Source organism: Cariama cristata, unplaced genomic scaffold, assembly GCF_000690535.1.
Source record: "Cariama cristata isolate BGI_N322 unplaced genomic scaffold, ASM69053v1 scaffold989, whole genome shotgun sequence".
Lineage (NCBI taxonomy): Eukaryota > Metazoa > Chordata > Aves > Cariamiformes > Cariamidae > Cariama > Cariama cristata.
The window spans coordinates 100,342-120,761 of record NW_009635054.1 but is presented as its reverse complement, the minus strand read 5'-3'; the positions used below and the strand labels follow the sequence as shown (position 1 = coordinate 120,761).

At 46.8% G+C, this 20,420-nt stretch overlaps 1 protein-coding gene across 1 annotated transcript in view; it reads left to right on the top strand.

Annotated features, from left to right (window-relative positions):
* GRIP2 (glutamate receptor interacting protein 2) overlaps positions 1 to 20,420 on the top strand; it is a 59,813-nt gene that overhangs the window by 2,554 nt on the left and 36,839 nt on the right. The window contains exons 2-11 of the mRNA XM_009707367.1: positions 809 to 944; positions 1,754 to 1,899; positions 4,734 to 4,820; positions 5,163 to 5,238; positions 5,793 to 5,938; positions 12,840 to 12,987; positions 13,692 to 13,861; positions 17,849 to 17,974; positions 18,825 to 18,977; positions 19,201 to 19,444. Coding sequence (XP_009705669.1) covers positions 809 to 944; positions 1,754 to 1,899; positions 4,734 to 4,820; positions 5,163 to 5,238; positions 5,793 to 5,938; positions 12,840 to 12,987; positions 13,692 to 13,861; positions 17,849 to 17,974; positions 18,825 to 18,977; positions 19,201 to 19,444 — 1,432 coding nt within the window. The remainder of the gene's footprint in view (positions 1 to 808; positions 945 to 1,753; positions 1,900 to 4,733; positions 4,821 to 5,162; positions 5,239 to 5,792; positions 5,939 to 12,839; positions 12,988 to 13,691; positions 13,862 to 17,848; positions 17,975 to 18,824; positions 18,978 to 19,200; positions 19,445 to 20,420) is intronic.

Here is a 20,420-nt window from a genome sequence, read left to right as displayed (position 1 = left end):
TGAGCGCGGGGGGGGTTGCCCCCCCCGCCCCCTGCCCCTGCCATATGTATTATGGCTGGCAGTGCATGTGGAACCAGTTACAGTGTAAAAGTGACTTGCGTCTTCAATTCCAGCTGTAGCTGAGGTGGGTAATATGGAGGGAGTTTGACTTAGACCAGGTGCAGTTGGGTGGGGAAACTGCTGTGAATGAATGAAGGTCATGCCTCCCCCTCCTTCCCCTGCTGATGGCAGGATCCCACCCTTCTCCACATTACGTTCTTTATCTCCCAACTGTGTTGATGTCTCATGATTTTTTTTAATCACAATATTTTAAGGTCCACCCTGTTCTGTCCATCCAGGCAGCTACTTCAGGTCCACAGCATCCTCCTACCTGGTAACCGTGACTGCCTGACACGTAGCCCTCGTAACACCCTCCCCATTCTATGTCAAACATAGTTCCTGAGATAGTCTCCCTGGACCATTGCTGAGATCCCATCACCCTGGTTTTGAGTCCTTCCGCTGCCTCTGACACCAGCACCTTTAAACACAAGGTTTTTATTCTCTCACAAGCCCTCAATCCTCTGCCTTGTCGTGCTTGGTCCTGTCTGCCAGACCTGCATGCAAACGCTTTCCCTCCACTGCTGTGGGTCCACTAGAACACATTTCTGTTTCACAACTTAATTTTAGATACACTGAAGCTTTCTCTTCATGCTAATTGTATAAATCATCCCGGGTCTGCTCTCCCACTACCTGTAGGAAAAGGGTGTCCTTGGGATTGGGAGGAATGTGCCTTCCACTGAGATGTTTGTCTTTATTCCTGATCTTTCAGAGGAGTTCAGAGGGGTCACCATCGTGGAGCTGATTAAGAAGGAAGGAAGCACCCTTGGGTTAACCATTTCAGGTGGCACAGACAAAGATGGAAAGCCAAGAGTCTCCAATCTGAGGCCAGGAGGACTGGCTGCAAGGTGAGAAATGCAAATGAGGTGCATAGAGCACAGTAAAACTGGAGAGGGAATAGTCGCATATTCTAGCTACTGAATTAATATAGTTATAATTAAAATAGTTGGCACCCGACTCCCTTTTTTTCGAGTGCCCCAGAATGCAAAGTTGTTGCTTTAGTAAGTAGAATGTCTTCTATTCTGAGTTATTTCCCATGCTCTGTGCAATTATGCTCTGAAATTTTGTGTAGGGATATTTGGGATTCTGTGAAATTAGGCAGCCTTGTCAGGAGAGCTGCATGGTACAATACATCTTGATCAAGCTAAGTGGTTTAATATTGTATCTGTTCTGCATACTGAGTGTGTAATTAACGTTATTGGCTGAGAAAGGGAATGGGAGAAAAAAGGCTCCAAGAAGCAGAGAAAGAGAAGGAGTAATTGAACAATTTTGCAGAAAACAGGCAAAAGGAAAGATGTTTTCTTTTTCCCTGCTGGATTTTTTTTTTCATACAGCTCTTGGTGTGCTTCTCTTTGACTGATTGCCGTACATGAATGGGAACTGAGCAACAAAAAGAGAGGTTGTGAACACGTAGACCGCGATTGTTGCTATATGTATAGATCTGAACACTTGCCACTGGGAAAGATAGATGGCTTCGATTTTAGCACTTCCCTCTGAGAGCAGGCACATGCAGTCAGACAGCTAAGATCAGTCCAGTGTTGGTGGCTTGTTCAGAAAGTCCTCCAGTTACCAGATGTTCACCAGGTGTGTCCAGGCTGAGTGTAGCACAGACTTTGTGCTACCACTGCTTTTATTTTATTTTTTTCTTTATTTGCAGAAGTGACCAACTGAACGTCGGGGATTACATCAAGTCGGTGAATGGCATTAACCTGACCAAGCTGCGGCATGACGAGATCATAAGCCTACTGAAAAACGTGGGTGAAAGGGTAGTGCTGGAAGTAGAGTATGAGCTTCCTCCAGCCGGTGGGTGCCTCTGATAACACTACTACTCTCTTTTCTTGGCTGCTTTTTGTCCTGGGGTACAGATGGACTTGCTCGTGCATTAGCCATCATGGCCAAGGCAGTATCCAGGGGCATTTTGACGTTCTGCCTTCATCTGCTCACAGTGCCGCAGTGGATGCTGCAGAGCTGTGTGCAGTCGGAGCAGAGCATTTTTTCCAGGACAGTGGGTGCCTGTTCATGCACACCAGCAGGAGATGGCTGATTAGGTCTGTCTTGCCTCGGAGAGACTCGATAGCACAGACCAATCTGCCCCTGACGCTGCTTCAGTTTGTTTTTCTTTTTCCCTTTTGGAGCGTGGCTACAGGAGATTTTATTCAGTCTTAAGCATGTATTGCCAGATCCTCTCTTCTGAACTGTGGCAAGTGCTGTTATTCCTCAAGATGCTTTGAAATGTTATGTGTTTTCAGAAGGGAAGCTGAAGCAATCTGTTTTCCAGCTAAGGGGCCCTGGCAGAAGCTGGCAAGCCCAAGTCACGTTAACAGGGTTTGCGTCCTGATGTGGGAGACTATGTACTCTTGCCCTCATTTGTTCTTTCTGATTAAAACAAATTCCACGATACAGTTTCTCATCACAGTCTTTCCATTGTGAAAACAATCTCCCCAGTCATTACTCATTCAGTTACCCAGATCAATCAGAGGATGATTGGGCAGAAGAAATAGAACAACTAAAAATAAGACGTCAGGAAAAACAAAACTAATGAAATCTAAACATTTTGCCCCAGATAGGAAGCTATCTTACACTTCATGGCTTTGCTATAGCTGCTGCCTTTACGTGGAAAGTATTGAATACATAAATGACCATATAAAGCCCTAAGAAGAAAAAAAAAATTATCTGAATTAGCTGACTCTCTGTCCATCATCCACCTCTGTTCTGCTGTAAACATTGGTTTGCTTTTGCATACTACCCTGGTAAAACAAACTGTGGCCCAAGTTTGCCATGTTCTCATACTCAGTAGAGATGACAGCTCTTAACCTTTCTTCTTAGCTGTGAGCCTGGCTATCAGGAATGTGAAGAGCTGTACTTACCAGCTGAGGAGCAGTGCCAGTGCCGCATGGCTCAATCAATAGCAGCGATGCAAAATGTCCCCAGCTCTGAATGAGCAGGGAGCGCACACTGAAATAGTGACTTCTCTCCAATGAGATTATTGATGCTGTTTATGACTAATCCAAACAAAGAGGCACTGCAAAATACAGGGAATTGTCAATTATTGCCTTGCTCCAGTTTATTGTGGGCTTTTATCTGCGGTGGGGGTTTGTTATTGCTGTGTGCACCCGCCTCTCTCTCTCTTTCTCCTTCTTTCCCTGGGCAAAGAGCAGAAATAGAGTGCAATCAATAGTTTGTGCTTGTGGGTTTGAACTTTTCTCCCCACTTTGTAATTTCCTGCTTTGGAAGAGACCTTGCTAGCCCAAGTCTAGTTTTCAGGCCACTGTGTCATATCGTCTCTTTCATAAATAAACCAAGCCCTGCGTTAGCACTAGCTTAGGTTTCCTTGCTCCCCACTGATCTTACAAAAGGCTGTTCCAGAACTTCATGCTTGGGTGCTTAGGACAGAAACTGAATGATTTGTGAACTCGTTTGTGGATGCTTTATACCCTTTTCTTGGTATGTGAGTATCACCCCTTAGCTGGCAGCTTGCCTACGCCTTGAGCTTTTCCCTTCTGGAGCATTTCTAGGCTGTGTCCCTGTTAGCAGTCTGTGCACAGCAGCAAGACAAAGCAGCTGCGTGGGGGACAGTGTTTTGGGGGGCTATTTGGCCTCGCTGTAGCCTGGGCCCCAGGACTGCCTCCCTGCAAGGCCCTCCCTACCATGCCCCCACTGTACATCCTTTAGGTTAGTTTAGGGGTTAATTTAACCCTAACGTGGGTGCAGGTTGCAAGCCCTCAGGGTGCTTGGCAGTGAGGACAGGGGGGAGATTTGCTTCAAAACCCCCCTCCTGAGCCAAGGGGAAACGCTAGTGTGGACGTGCCTAGGGGAGCCTTCAGCTCCAGTTTGCCAGGTCAAAGTCAAGCTCTTAGTCTTTTTTCTGATTATCCTTGTGGTCATTCATTGCACTTGGTTTGAAGATTAGGAATTGATCTTTTCGGAGTGGACCAGGCTGAAATGCCATGTGCAGTTCTGGATGGAGAAAACTGCAAGATTGTCCCATATTCACTGCAGTAGTTCAGTAAATCATTAAATAGCAGGGGATGGCAAGGGACAGAAACAGTTTCTTTCTTTTTCTCTTTACTTTTGTACATTAAATAGTACTGTGTATTTAACATAAAATTACTGAATTGCCCCTAGGATCAGTTTAAAGGATTTACTTAATCTTTTTTTAAAGTCAAAATATGAGAGGTAAGGGAAAAAAACCCCAACCTTTTGCATTGAAGATTTGGGATTTTCATTTTCTTTAAGGTCAGCTGGTGACTTGATTCCTTATGCTGCTGCCGTTTTTTTTTTTAATAAGTTTCCATTTGTGGCAAAAGCTTCTGGCTTTTGAGTAATGCTGAAGGCATTAAAGCCAGTTGATAAACGAGACGGTTTTACTTGAATGTCAAGAGTATTATCCAAGACAAATTTGAGGGGAGATGCACAACAGTGAGCTGGTGAAATCATCTTAAAACATGATGGTTGACTCTGATGAAGGTTCATGGGTCCAGGTTGGGCTCTTTTTGCCTGCAAACAGGGAAGATACAATATGGGTAGTGGGCTGGACTTTCATTTCAATGTCCTTTGGATGAGTTTTGGTATTAATTTGCAGGGTGGCATGGAAAAGGTTTATCTGGGTGTAACTGAGTCTTCTTCTCTTCCTTTAGTGCCAGAGGGTAGTGCTGGCATTATTCCCAAGACCATCGAGGTATCCCTCTACAAGGAAGGCAACAGCTTTGGCTTCGTGCTGAGAGGTTAGTAGCTTCTCCAGTGAAAAACGAAGAGGGGACAAGCACTGGCAAAGGTGATTTGAGGTTAGTTGCTTCTCCAGTGAAAAACAAAAAGGGGACAAGCACTGGCAGAGGTGATTTGGGAAGCAGGAAGAGAAAAGTAAGAAGATGAATGCCATAAACCTCAGCTGAGAAGTGAAAGAGTGGCCTGGAGAGCATCCCATGCAGCCTTCAAGGACGGATGGCTGCCTAATCCGGGGCAGTCTTTTGCTTTCAGGCTGTGTCAGCTGTTATGTGATAAATGTCTCTCCTTTCTCAGCACTTTCAAACCTCCAGTGACTTATGGCTTTCCCGATTTGATTACAGGGGGAGCCCATGAAGACTGGCACAAGTCCAGACCGCTGGTGCTCACCTACGTGAGGCCGGGTGGCCCAGCAGACAGGTAATGCTCGTGTTGCACCTCCAACATTTGCTTTCACAAGACAGACCAGCAGCTCTCGCCGTGCTCTTGGACGTGTGTCCTTCTTGTCCTCCTTGCTGCTGCCTCTCCAAGACTTCTCACGCTGGTGATGTGGAATGACAGAGGGGGTGTGTGGGGAGGGTGGGTCCAGTGCTCGTAGGCTGACCCATGTGTAGATGTTATAAGCAGAAACTCCTTTTCCAGAGCCAGCCACTTAATTAACCCTATTCAGATCAATAGCAGGAGGTAGTCTATCTATTCTCATGCTGCTAATTTAATATGATGGGCCTTGTACTATAAATAACCCAAACTATTGTCCCAAGGAGTGTTCAGTTCCTACAGGATCAAAGTAATTGACTTTTTTTTATATATATGTACACACACACATATGTATACACACACAGAAAAATATATAAGTATATTAAATAGACATACAAAATACAGATATGTAAAATATATATATAGAAAATATATCTAAATATAAATAAATAAATACATATACACAAAAAACCCCTTTTGCCTGTGGCTTCCTACAGGGAAGGGTCCTTGAAAATCGGGGACCGATTACTGAGCGTTGATGGGATCCCTCTGCACAGCATGACCCACGCTGACGCCCTCAACATCCTGCGGCAGTGCAGCCAGGAGGCTCTATTCCAGATCGAGTATGATGTGACCATCATGGGTAAGGCCAAGATGGTTGTGGTGGCATTTCATTTTCTTTGACTGTCTGGAGAGTATGTGAGACTAGTCACAGTAACTGGGATACTGGGTTTCAGTGGAAAAATTGATGCGATGCCAACATGGGTGTAGGGGGTAAAGTTCAAAGCCGGCTTGGTTGAATACATTTGAAATGCCCTTATCCAACGATGTGTCTCGGTGGGAACGATGACTGGTTTTAGGAGAGAGAAAAAGGGGGTTTTCTAGTGTGGGCAAAGAGGGCATAGGAGAAGTCAGAGTTAAAGGGGGCTGGAGTGCTCTGCCAGCACTGCAAATACGAGTGTTAAATGTGTTTTTGGACTGAGCTGTGAGCAGGCAGAGGCTTGATGTGGCTGTGGCTTCGTTTCTGAATTTTGATCCTGCTTAATTCTGGAGCTATTCCCTGTCTTAGAAAAGTTAGTTCAGATGTGCTTCTGAAATAAATGAGGGATGATCAACTGATTGACCCCAAATAAGACAGAATTTACTGGAGGGCAGAAGTTGGGTATTTCTAAAAAGTATTCTTCATGGTAGATATTAAGTTTGAGGGTTTGGAGGGTTTGTGGTTTGTTTTTTTTTTTTTTCCTTTTTCCCATTTGATTTTCAGTTTCAAGCCCTGGGAAAGGGTTTATTATTAGCTACTGTAAAGTCATTTTGAGCTGGCTTTGTGACACACAGCTGTTACTGCAGGGAGCATCGTTAATGAGTTTAAGGTTACCACAGAGTCTGAAGCTGTGTTGGTTCTGGAAGCTCGTTGAGCTATGCGTTAGATTTTGATGTTGCCTATACATCTCCAGAGGGGTTTTTACCTCCACTGGTGCCACAAGCTGGACCAGGTTGGAGTCTTTTCTGCAAATCTCACGAACCAGTCCAGCACATCTGAGCCTAGGATCCAGTAAGGAATAGGAGTCCGTGAGATCAGCTTGTTTTCTGATTTGTCAGTGAGGAGGGAAATAAAAAGCATCTGCAACTGAGAGAGTTTAATACCACCCCACCCCCAAGGAAAGACAGCTGAGAACGCCAGAACTCGCACCACGCAACGTCCAAGAGGGTTGCACCAGGGTAAGGGAGCTCCTCGTGCCAGCCCTGAGGGCTTTCTCCTTCTTTTTGAGTCTCCTTCCCCCAAGATTTCCCCTTCCTTTCAGCAGAAACTCCACAAACGTGGACATACTGGGTCTCCCCTGGGGGAGGAGGCTGCCAGGACCTGGGCAGACCCGTACTCCCCTGGGAGAGCTGGAAGGAAAACCTCACACCTCGGCAGTTACCTGCACGCTGCCTGGCTTCTGCCACGCTACAGGAGCCCCTTTGCTTTAGAAATCAGCTGGTATTCATGAAAAAGAGGAAACGCTTAAATGATGGAAAATGGAAACTACCCAAAGTCTATTTTCTACCTTTCTGTATGATTGTGGTTGTGGTAACTCTGCAGTGGTCAGTAAGGGATGGCCGTTCCTCTCCTTGCAGGCTGGCTGGGCTGGCCCGGGGAGGGGGCAGGAGGAGTTAGGGAGGGATTTTGCACAGAGCTGTCAAGTCTGAACAGCAGCAAACAATTAATGGTGCATGGGAAATGGGCTTTTTGGGGGTTTTGTTGTTTGTATGGTCCCCTGGTGCTTATGTTGCAGAAGGTTGATTGTTTTAAAACCTGACTTGGAGCAAAAATAACCGTGAAGGTGTCTTGGCATTTCTTCTTGAGTAACTCTCCCACCTAAAATTGTTAGGGTTGAGTGAACACAGAGTGATGACAGGGTTTTATGCAGTGATTCCCCATTTTGTGTTGCTGTACAGTGGACCATAACCAGGTAACTTCCCAAGATGTAAAAACAGCCCCTTTCTTAGGTAATTTCTGCATAGAGAGTGCTTCTCCCCAACCCTGTAAAGGGATATACTTTCCCTGCTTTCTTTTAAGGCAAGATGATGCAGAACATGTAGCTTGAAACAGTTTCTGCAGACAGTTTTGCCAGGCAACAGCTAATAACTGCAATGGGAGATGAGTGCATCATCCCCAAATCACAACTATTACAGACATTGTCTTTACCAGCCACAAGAAGATGATGAGGGAAGGGAAGAGCAGGTGCTGGAAGTATTGTGGGGATGTTATTAGCCTGAAGGGAGCAATCTTAATTCCCATTTTGAAAACTCAGTGAAGGGGCTGGGGGGGCATGTGGCCACACAGTTCACTTGGCTCATTATAAGAGCTGGGGGCACCACCATGAAGCGGTGCTTGGCCTGTTCATCCCCAGGAAAAATAGAGGTTTTTACATCGCTTTCACTCTCTGATGCAGCTGTACATGCCGGGGTGGTGTGGGCTGGCCCTCAAGGAGGGAAAGTTGTTTTTCCACGTCTGTCCTTGGTGAGAGACCAAGGCTGCTGTGGGGGAGTGTTGAATCCTGGCATTCCCCACCTGGCTGCATGGTTTCCCAGCCAAAATTGTGCACTGAGGGTGAGCTGCATAGGGCCAACCCCACTCTTGCTGCAAGGGACGTGGCAGCTGCTTGCCATCGCCACCGAGCATCCCCTGGCTATTGGGCTTTCACTGGGGAGGCCAGCGTAGGATGAAGTCGCGGCAGGCTTTTAATCAAATTGGCTGAGATTTCTCAAGGCCACCGAAGGAATTAATCTGCCATTTCCACTTAAAAGGAGTGCAAACTGGACATGCATCTGCCTTGGGCATCAAGAAAATCTCTGCCCTTTGCTGATGCCAGATAAATGTTGCAATGAACAGATGCTGTCCTGTGGTGAAACTCTATCTTATGGGCCTTTTAAAAAAAGGGAGGAAAAAGAAAAAAAAAAACACCAACCAAAACCCAACAAATAAACTGATCAGCCAGAAAATGTGGCATTTGAATAGTTACTCTGTACCTAAGCCGTCTGTGCCATGACACGAGGCACTGGGCTGTGAGCCTTTAGGCAGGGGGAAGCTCTCTGCCAGAGATGATGAATGAGCAAAACGATTTGCTGTGTCCTTCTCCTCCTCTCCCTTCCCCTGGCTGTCCCTCCGCCCATTCGTTTTTAGGCTGAAGATTTTTAGGCCTGTGATGCTCTCCTGCTGATGGAGTGGAGGGCTGGTAGTGTCCCACAAATGGGTGACCCGCTCAGCAGATGCTGAGCGGTGGCAGGAGTAGGACCTTGAAGAGTGACCCATGAAGTCAAATGGCTCCATGTGCCCATGAAGCCGGAAGGATCATGAGCTGCTGGGCTGTGTCAGGAAGGAGGCAGCTCCCTGGTTTAGTTCTTCTAGGAGGTTTTGGTTTATTTTGTTTGCATTTGTAAGGGGGGGTGCCTTTCCCTTGCCTCCTCTCCCCTCCCTTTCCCTTTCTCTTTCCTCTCCTCTCCCTTTTCCCTCTTCCTCCCTTTACAGCAGGGAAAAAATCGTCCCTACCAGCACACCTCACTTATTCCCCGGGCAAGTGTTCATAACACTTTCTGGCCTGGTTACAAGAGCCATCCCTCCTTAGGGAGCCGAGCTAAGCCAGGTGAGGTTCAAGGAAACCTAGTGCAAGAAAGAAAAAAAACCCACAGTATTTCCTCCAAAATAAGCTGCTGAGAGAAAGATCTTTTAGCAAAAAACCTGCCAAGCCCCAGCTTTGAGTGGTGGGGTAACCAGCTCTCCTGTACCTTTGGCACTGGGGTGTCTGACTCTCTGGAGCAGACTCTGTTTCCCTTGTATCCATCATGATATTGGTGAATAACCCTCAAGCATATGGGTGTGAGCAGGTTTTGCACAGGCCTTTGTGTCCTCCTGGGGTCAGCCAGGTGGACAGAACAATGGGATTTTCTGTCCTTGAGCAAGTTCTAGTAGGCTTTCCTCTTTCTGTTTTGGTGGAGAAGATTAGATTGAAGGGTTGATTAGACCTGTAGTGAGTCACCTGGTGGCTGCTGATTTTCCACCTGAACGTTTTGAATTGACTGGAATTTGGGTTTGGAAGGAAAAATGCAGGCAGGATTTGGGGGCAGATGTTAACTGATTCAGGCTGGAGCTGCTGATACTGATTTTAACAGGGTCCTATCTAATTCATTTATCCTATTCATTTAGTCAATGCCACCTAAAAAGAGGAGATATCTTCAAAAAGATGGAGGGCTTAAGGGTTTGTTTTGTTACTAAAACTATTGTTCCTGAAGATGGATGAAGATAGCATGCATGCTTTCCCCCCAGCAATGTCAGGAGATGTAATGTTATTCATCCAGCAAAGGGGAATGGGTCTTCTGGACCCTGTCTGACTATCCACTAAACAAGCATGTATTTTTGGACAAGTTGTGTAACAGCTGTGCCTCAGTTTCCCAATCTGTAAAATGGTACCATGTTTCTCTAGGAAGCACAGTTCATTGCTTGCAAAACACTTTCACACCCTTACATGAAAATCTGCACAGCCGTGCAAGGCAGCATGTGCATACATGATTTTTCTGGTCGTTGGTAACAAAACCCTAGAGAAATGATGCAAGCTGCTGTATCCATGTTAAACTCGGTGTCACTGGCCTCAGTGATGCTTGTTCTGCGACAGTGTGATTTTTGGCCCTCTGTACATGCTGAGCAAAATTAGAGTTTAATATCTTGTGAAGGCTGAGCCTCCAGAACAGCTGCTTAGACTCTCGTGGCTTGTGAGAAAGGATCTTGCTTTAAGTAAGGTGAGATTTGCTGTGCAATGCAGGAGAGCTGCAGATGTCTTTTCCACAGATGTTGAGTGAGGTTGCAGCCATGCGTGATGGTGTAGAAACACCTTGTGGTGCCAAAGCAGCAATGCCTATTGACTCCCTACAGTAAGGTTATTGCATGGCCTGCCCTGGCCTCTCTGTGTTTCTTTTTAAATTAGCTTGGGTGTAATAGCCCCATGTTAATCACGCCTCACAAATATTGCTAAATTGCAGACTCCTGACCTTTGATTTGAGCCAAATCTTTCCCTAGAATAATTAATAGAGGAGTGACTGGTATTTCCTCAACAAATGCCTCTATAAAATGGATTTGGAGCAATTCTTATCTATGCCACTGGAGATGAGAATTAAAAGGGGTGGTGGGGTGGCCTGTGCAGTGGGAGGAGGGACCGTGGACTGGAGGCAGGACTGTGATTTCTGACAGTCTTATTGATAAGGTCTTATTGATCCCTGGCATGGGAATAGGTACCCAAAGCTTGCTTTTCTCACCATTGTGCTGAGACCTCCCTGGGGAACACTTGGCAAGGCCAAAAAGTTTGGATGCTGGGTAAAACCAAGAGGAGTAGGTATTTTCCTTGCAAAGAAAGGTCTACCACTGCAGCAAGCTTTTTAATTTATTTTTTTTCCTATCACCTTCCCTTCAGTTGGAGGAATATGACTCTATGTCCCTCTTCAGAGGATACATGCTGGACACACACGGGCTGCAAAACCAGCATATAGCCGATGTTTGCTGTTGGAAGAGATTCTCAGTCTTCTGGTGCTTCCTTTGCTAATGAGGGCTTAAGTGCACCTTCTGCAGGCTTTAGCTGGGTGCTTTGCACATCTTCTGATTGAACTGAGACTGTGCTTTTTGCCAGGGCCTGCAGATCTCCCCAGTCGTCCTTTTCAACAGAGAATAAACAGTGTTTTATTTGAAGCTTGCATCAGCTTTAACACAGCTCATTCCTCCTCCTTCCTCCTCTAGGAAAAAGGGCACTGTGAGTAGACCAGAGCCTGAAGATGCCCTGGCTGATGCTCAGTGGAAATTTCCAAGGGAAATTTCTGTCTCCAGAGACTCATCATCAACAAATCTCAGGGAAGACCTCACTGCAGCTTAGCTTCTGAGATCTGCATTAATACTTCTGTTTATCAGAGAGCAAGAATGAGCCATGCATCAAGTTTTGGAGCCAGGTAGCATCAGCATTTTTAGTGAAGCATAGCTTTGGAAGAGAAAAGCCTTACTATGAATAATTAAGGGTGGAGGAGGCATCTAGCTCTCAGAGGGCTTTGCTGGCCTTTCCTTCAAAGTAGATGGATGGATTTCCATGAAGTGCTTTTGTTAGGGGTGTCAAACTACACATGAGGTGCCAGTTGTGGGATGTCTGGTGGTGGTAACACATTCATGAATCAAGCCTCTTTATGATGGCTTTAGGTAACCTGAAAGCAAACGTGTGTAATAGAGGTGGAGGGAATTTCTGTCTAATCAGCCAGAGACACAGGCTTTCTTTTTCCTCCCCCTTCCTCAGAAGAGATGAATAGGTATGGTGCAGGCTTATGCTAACAGGTGCAATTTCGTAGGAGTTTCATAGTCTCACTTACAGCATCTATTAAACTTATTGCAGAAATGCATCTTAAATGTGAGTTACCCCTGTATTGTCTGATGGGAGAGAGGAGGCTTTTGTAAGCACGTGGGTAGGTAGCGCTGTGTCTCTGCTACCACTGTCACACTGGAGGAGCTGAAACGAGTGGTTGAGGCGATGTTTCGAAGCTGGTGCTGAAGCACACAGCAGTTGACTGACTTGTGTGCTGGTCATCAGCACACAAGACCTCCGAGTACTTCAGAAAGTGGGATCCTATTTCTTTGTGCCTTTTTTATTTTTGGGAGAAGAAGCTTATAACAGTGATGTCCTTCTGATCTTCCTTTTTTGTGCTTTTAATACTGTTGATGTGACTGCTGCACAGCCTTTGAGCAACCTGTTCCTCAATCTTGCTATGTAACCCCCAAAAAAGAGGCAGAGGGTTTTTTCCATGAGTGAATTGTTGTAGTATCCCTTCATTTGATTATCATATATATTTTGAGCAGAAGCAATTTTGCTTATTGAGTTTACTTCTTTGTTAAGTTGCCACATGATACAGACTGTAGGATGCCCAAACTACAGGTTTGCTGATACACATGGCGAGTCAGCACTGTTGGCCAACCCCCTGCATTTAGTAATGGAAAAGGCTGTATGAGAAGTGTCTTTAAATGCTCTCTTGTTTTGCAGATACTGTAGCAAATGCTTCAGGTCCTTTACTAGTTGAAATAGCAAAGACTCCAGGATCTACGCTAGGAATCACACTGACGACAACCACGCACCGGAACAAGCAGGTCATTGTCATCGACAAGATCAAGCCAGCCAGCGTGGTGGACAGGTACAGATTTGAACAGGCTGCTTCTTGCTTGGTTTTTCCTTTCTCCACTGCTTTTTTGTCCCCTTGTTAGTTATATACCATTCTTCCCTGCTTCACCTTGAAATGGCCATGTCCACGTGTTCTTAGTACTAGGCATGCTAAAAATATCTGACCCAACACCAGTGGACACTCCTCACCAGGAATGAATGTAATTCAGTGCATGTGAAAGCTGAGCTCTGTTTTAAAAACCTCAGATCTGACTGCCCTGGAGCCATGGAATGGAAAAAACCTATTCTGGAAACTTCTGGCTAGAACCTTTTCCTGATGGGCAAGTCAGGTAGTCGCCTTTCACATGGGGATGGAGAAAGACAGACTGTTATGCAGCCCTAGCGGTGGTTAGTCGTGTTGCAGAGCTGAACTGCTGGCTCGTAGGACTTAACTAGTGAGCCCTCAGCCATCCAGACGAGCTATGAGAGGGCACTATTAAAAACTTAAAAGATCTTTCCTAAGCCATCAGCAGCACTGATTCAAGTGTGAACCATCTTAGTTGGGCAGTGCTTGAACTTAAGGTTCAAATTGGAAGTGAAAAAAAAGAAGTATGAAAAAGAATCCACATGAATTCACACAATAATTCACAGTTGGATTTTGTACGTGTTTGCTCCCAGCTGTAAGGACATGGATTTTGGCCATGTGTATAATTACTTCTCTTGCTGTTTCCTTTGCAGATGTGGCGCATTGCATGTTGGTGACCATATTCTCTCCATTGACGGCACGAGCACAGAACACTGCTCCTTATTAGAGGCAACTCAGCTCTTAGCTGCCACTTCGGAAAATGTCAAGCTAGAGATATTACCTGTTCACCAAAGCAGGCTGCCTTTGAAGCCTCCAGAAACAGGTGTGTCCTCTGTGCAAACACTGCTGGTCACCCTCAAAACTCACTTGAGGTCCCTACTGGGACCCCTAGTAGGAACCCCTACTGGGGTTCTTGCTGCTTTTGAATGCTGGCAACAGACTCCAAAGAGACACATCTGTGGAGGAAAAAAAAATAAATGTTTTGATGAAATGCATGTGATTAGATGACGTTCTTCAAGGATGTGAATAGGGAAAAAAGGTAACATCTGTGCTTGAGTGGGGAAATTGGAGTTGGGAATCCCAGTGTTTTGCAGTGCTGAGTGCTGTGCAAGCTGCTTCCTTAGTACCTCAGAAAAGAGAGTTTAATGGAGAGGGAGGAAAACAACCTTGGTGCTGGCAAATGTATTTCCAAGCTCAGTTTTCATTTGCTGATGCCTGGTAAGGCTTTGTAAAGGACATGTCAGTAGCTAGGCAGGGTCCTTCTGGGCTTCCTTAGGAAACAAAGCTGTAACGTAAGTGTTCATCTTCCAGACCAGCCTGTTTGAATGGCAGCTGTGTCTGAACAGCCAGGGGTAGAGTGAATGCATCTGTAGCTGCTGCTTTCGACCACCCCTGTCAAAGGAGTTGGGGGGAAAAAACTCTGACTCCAGTGAGATCAAGCCCAAAATGCCTGTAAACATCATTAGGAATTCACCCTGGTGAGCATCCTTGTTGCCCAGCTTTAGTTTCTCCTTCCACGTGGGAGGCTGACTCAGGCTTTCATATAAACTTAATTGCAAACATAGCCTCAGTACTGGTAGATTTTTTGCAACTCTTGTCTGCAGTTTTGTTACAGTCTTGTAATTCAGGTGATTGTGGTCTTGTAATTCAGGTGATTCAGGCGTGACTGTTCAGTACCAGCCTCTTTTGCAGCCATTTTCAATCCCTTGTCTCTCGGGGACATGCATTTTAATAATATTGGTGCCCAGCAGCCCTGGGCACAGCTGCTCTTTCCATTCTCTTCTACAGCAGTTTGAGGAAAGGAGGAGAATATCTATGTTGTCTTCTTTAACATGATGCAGTGAAACATAAAATGTAACATCGCCATGTCTAGAAATAAATCTCTTACGTGTCCAGTCCAATCTCTGCAGAATTAAAGCAGTTAAACAAAGGGGATAGATGACTTGACCTTTGTGCCCAAGAAAAAATGGAAAGCTATAATCCTTTTTCAGTGGCTGTTAAAATGAACTATTCTGCTCCTTCCATTAGTGCCCTGGTCCTAATCTTCTTTCAGAATGTATGCGTTCAGCAGCAGCTGAAGGGAAGGAAGATCTGTGGAAGGACAGCTTGGTGTGTTCAGAGCCTTTTTACCCAAACATCAGATCAGTTTGCTGTGGCAGAAATACAGAACACAACCTTGGGAGAGAAATTGCAACACATGAATATGAAAAATAAAGGCTATAACAATTGTTACCTCTTCTGATTAAACTCTTTAACATGTGAGGTATCATAGGGAAGGATGCTGTTCATCCACATGGCTGTTAGGTGGCAGAGGTGTGTGGTTGGAGACCAGTGCTTGGGCTTCAACCTTTGCCAGTGCCGATGGGGATGGTGGGGACAGGAAGGAGAGCACTTGGGGCAAGAGGAGCAGCTCACAAGGCAGTGCTCCTCGGTGGTGTAACCAGCCTCAGCACCGTGGAGCCCATGGTGAAGGAACCACACCAAAGTTGACAAACCTGGGAGAGATGCTGCCTTCTGCTCCAGACACTGAGTGCCAACTCCACAGGCTGCTTTTTCTGGGTTTAGGGAAACAAACAGGGGCAGTAAGGAAAAATGGGCCATGCAAAAGCAAACTGTTGTGGTTGGCAAGAGAGCGATGCCCAGGGAAAGCAGCTGAGGAGAGGAGACCATGCAAATGCATCGCTGTTCAGCACTTGCATTGCTGAGTCCTTCCAGTGTGTGCCTGTGTGGGGCTTGTCATTGTATTTTTTAAAAGTGACTTCTTGTGCAATCAGAATCCGGTTAGTGAGGAGGTGGAGAGGGATCTGAAGCTGCAGCAGCCATGCAAAAATACGGTCTAATGCTGAAGCGTGGGATTTGTCAAACTGAGTTTGCTTTCTCTGTGGCTCTGGGGCATTTGGAGAGTTTGTGGGAGGATTACGCCCTGCTCAGAAGATCAATGGGAGCGGATGGTGCCCAGGAGCGGTGCTGGGATGGATGGGTTTCCTCAGGCAGGGATGATGTGCGAAGGCTTGGGGAAGGCTGTTGTAGGTTTTTATCACAGAATTGTCCAAAATCTCTTCTCTTCCCCAATACACTGACAGCTGAGTTTCAAAGGCACTTTTTTCTGTTGTCAGATATGAGCTAAGAATTTATAGACAAATGGGAGAGTTTTAATTACTATAAATGGATTAAATTATTTTATATATATGCCCATAAGCTGTGTCCCTCATGTTCAAAGTGTTTAATTTTATTAAGAACTTTCCTTTTTGTCTAGATACAGCTACATTTATTAATTTGATTTTTTGTTTTTAAAAGCTGCCTGGCTCTGAATTTACTTTTGAATCCACAAAATAGAAACCCCAGAGCTGGAAGTGTATTTTTTAAGAGCTCGATAGACTAAGTGCTATATTCACTAAATGTTTAGCAAAGACTAAATATAATCATTATATTGGTTGGAAAACCTGACCTAAATGATTTGATGCATGCAATGCATGCACACAAAATGGATTTCCACTGTTAAAAGGCGCTAACAGATGACCTTTAGATGAGATCTGTGAGCGGACTCACTAAATAAACTGAGTCCCTGTCCCAGGTTTGCAACCTCAGAAAGCTCTGGTAGTACCAGCACTGGTGGTGTTTCCACCTACTTGGAGGACACAGAGCCTGGAGGAGATCGTATCCTGGGAAGGCAGTTGCCAGTCAGTGCAACTGGTTGCGAGGTTAAGAGCTCTGGGATAACTGGTGGCTGCAGCGATGCCATTCAGGCTTAGCTGAATAAAACAGGTGCTTGCAATCTTGCTCATTAGCCAGCAATTCCTCTCAGAAGAAAATAGATCCAGACAGCATGGTGCAGATTTGGGAGCAAAAACACAGTGCTGTTGGGCAAGGAAAACCAAACTGACCCTGTGCTGCCCAGGAGTAAAGGAAGCATCAGTGGGAACGGTCAAGGGACCTGTGCCTGGAGGGGTGTTTGAGGTACTTCAGATGAGACTTGAGGCATTGTGACTTGATCTTGCAAAGCCACAGTTCCTGGGGCAAGGGATTTCCAGATGATGGATGTCATGCTGCAACAGATTTCTGCCAACATGTGCTGGGCTGGGGTTAGAACTGAAGCTAAAGCAGTTGCGTGCCCTTGAACAGAGTCTGCCATGTTGGTGCCGCGTTTTAATTTACTGTTTTCCACAGCATTGGCGTCTTTTCCTGTGTGGTGGCCCTCTGTAATTGCCTTTAAGCACCGGTGTATAGAATTCCTTTTGTTCTGGTGAGCTGGAGGCGGCCCTCTGCTACTTTTTCATCCATGTGTTCATTCCTGGCCAAGAGCAGCCACTAGACAACCAAACGCTGAAGCCAGGCAAAGTGCTCGAAGCAATCCTTGGCATGTGCAGAAGGCATTGAGCCTTGTCCCCAGGAGGGCAGCTCCGGCAGCAAGGTGGGAAACAGCACAAGGAGGTTTCCCCGGTGCTGTCGGATAATGCTGATGGCCTCTGCAGGAAACTTATGGCTGGAGGGAGCTCCTGCACATTGCACAACAGACTGCAAATGGTAATGACATCTGTGTGCTGCCAGCATGGCTTAGTCAGGCCGTTGGCTCAGGATGCAGAGTATTTTATGAGGAAGGGGTGGATTTCTGCCACTCTGCATCGAGTGTCATGAGGTTATGTGGGGATGTGTTTTTGCTGCTGGTGCTTGACATACTGGTTGGGTCCTGACTTGTTCAGAGCCAGTATGAGGATATTTTCTACAATCTCCTGGCTTAACGCTTCTTGTCTTCTTTCTCTCACTTCTCCTCCCTGCCTGTGGTGATTTTTGCTCCCCTGGGTGCCATCAGTCAAGGTGCAGAAGAGTGACCACCACCACTGCTGGGACCCCTGTGTCAACTATTGTCACACCCACCACCCTGGGCACTGCAAGACACCCACTTGGAACCAGACGTCTGGACAGGATTACTGCAAATGTAACCTCAGCACATGGCGTTGCCCCCATCCCTGCACGTGTTCGTTCATGTTGTGCTCCTCCATTTCCTTAACACCCAACTCCGTAGCCTGGCTTGTCACTCCTTTCCTCCCCAGTCACCTGGGTCTCTTTCCACAGGTCCAATGCTGAGGTACAAAATCAGTATCTGCAGCCCAACGCACACAGATCTGGTAACTGCAACAAGAGCAGTGTGCTGGGCAGATCCTTGCTCCCATCCTCTAACCCCGCACCTCAGTGCCTGCTTTCATATGGCAATAATGGGTTGTTGTGGGACAAAGAGGGCAAGCTCAGCCCTGGTGCTACACAACATGTTAGCAGCAGGATTATGGCTGCTTCAAAAATCTGTAAACCCACCTCTTGCATGAATGAGCCCCAGGTTTATTGTCTTACAGCAGTAAGATAGGGAGAAGGAAACATTGCATTGTGTCCAAACTGTGGGAAGCAAACAGGGCAGCCCAGTTGCCCAGCAGCTCAAGTTCAAGTTGTAGTTTCTCTTTGTATGTGTTTAAGGTTCATGAGTACCATTGTGCCAACCTGCTGTTGGCTGCCCTGCATCCATGGTGCATTTCTCACCTGGTGGCCTGGATGCTGCAGTGAGAGGCTGCCCAGTCACTGCACACCAGAGAGCAATGTCCATCTGGAGTCCAAGCCCACTCTCACAGCTCTCCTGGAGCTGCAAGCCCAGGACAAGGGTCTCACCTTGTCTTGAGCCCTGGAGCTGGGAAGAAGCAGCTAGTCTGAACCTCTTAGGTGTTTGATGAACACCTGTTAGGAGAACGCACTGCTGCGCTTCTCTGTGCACATCCATAACACCCTCTGTGTTTTCCCAGCTCTGGTGGCTGCCAACTTCTCATCTCCCACCATGAACACGCAGGGTTTCCCCTGCCAGAACTCGAACACGCTACCTCGCAGCTCCCACCCCATGAGCCCCCGTACCACCATGCTGAGGAGGAGGCAGAAGAAGAAGGAGCACAAGAGCTCACGTAAGAGTGGCGGTGGGCTGGGGCTGGGTTGGCCAGGGTGTGCATGCTTGCCTTGCTGTCCTTAGTGTTGGCTGTTAGCCACAGTAGGATCGCTCATCTCAGCACTGTCAGTGCCTCCCTCATCCTTGGTCATTGTCCCCACCACTGCCAGACCAAGATCTGTGACCGGATCTGCTATGTTGACTGTGGCTACCCTGACCTTCTGCCTCTCTCCTTCTCTCAGTGTCGCTGGCCTCCAGCACGGTGGGTCCTGGTGGGCAGATAGTCCACACGGAGACAACAGAGGTGGTGCTCAGGGGAGACCCTTTGAATGGCTTCGGACTTCAGCTCCAGGGAGGCATCTTTGCTACCGAAACCCTGTCTTCCCCACCTCTCGTCCGATTTATTGAGCCTGACAGCCCGGCAGAGAGGTTAGAGACCTTGCCCTTGGATGCTGATGGTGCTGCTGCTGAACATTTCATGGTTTGGTTTGTTTTCTCTCCTCAGAGGCTCATTTAGATATTTACTATCATCCTTGTAATATCTCCCATTCTTCACTGGGCATGGTTTACTGTCACTGCCATTTCTGCACTCGTCGGCTGACCGCGGCCTCCCTCGCATCCCAGGTGAACGTCTTGGCACCAGGCTGCGGCTGTTCTGGGAGGAGGAGGAAGGGAGCGTGTGTCTGTGTGAGAGTGCCATTCTCATTCCTCTTTTTTTTTTTTTTCCCTTTGTCTTTGAAAGTTAAAGCTATTATCTCGGTGTAGAAAGGGGAAAGATCTAAACGGTGGGCCCAGCAAGATGTTTTCTGCCTGGTTTCATTGTAGCAGACCCTAGCTACATAAATTGGCCTTAAAGCCAACGTTTTGAACTGCAGAGCAGGGCTCTGGTTGAGGGGCCGGTACGTGCTGCGTTTCAGCACTCTCACTTTTGGCTCTATAATGCTGGGAAAAGAGCAGAACGGAGGAGCAGCATTAACTGCTGCATGCCACCCCTGGGGTTACTGGGAGCAGTGACTCCTCCGGCGACCGAACCTCAGCTCAGGAGCTCTGGCTGCTCTGGCTAAACTTTTCCCAGTACCCTTGCTGGCTGGATTTAAAGTCTGCTCGAGTGCCTGTGCACTACAGCGTAGATGCCCTCTAGCAAGGCTTTTCTCACTAAACGGACCAGGTCCCAGCATGGCGTGCGCTTTCGTGGGGTGGAAAGGAGAGGTGGTTTTGTTACGCAGATGAAATAGTGAGAGGTAAGCAAGCTGGCACTTGTGTCCCCATACTGGTTTCTCTTCCCGCCTGGGATTTCCACTGGTGGTCCTTCCTGCATAGGCATGCCAGAGGTGCAACGACGTGGCAGTCCTCAGTGCCTGCTGCAGACCCCTCCTTGGGAGGAGAAGTCTCTGAGGGCCCCATCAGCATGTACTGATGGTTTGGTGTCCCCGGGAAAACAGCACACAGGGGAGTCGTATGG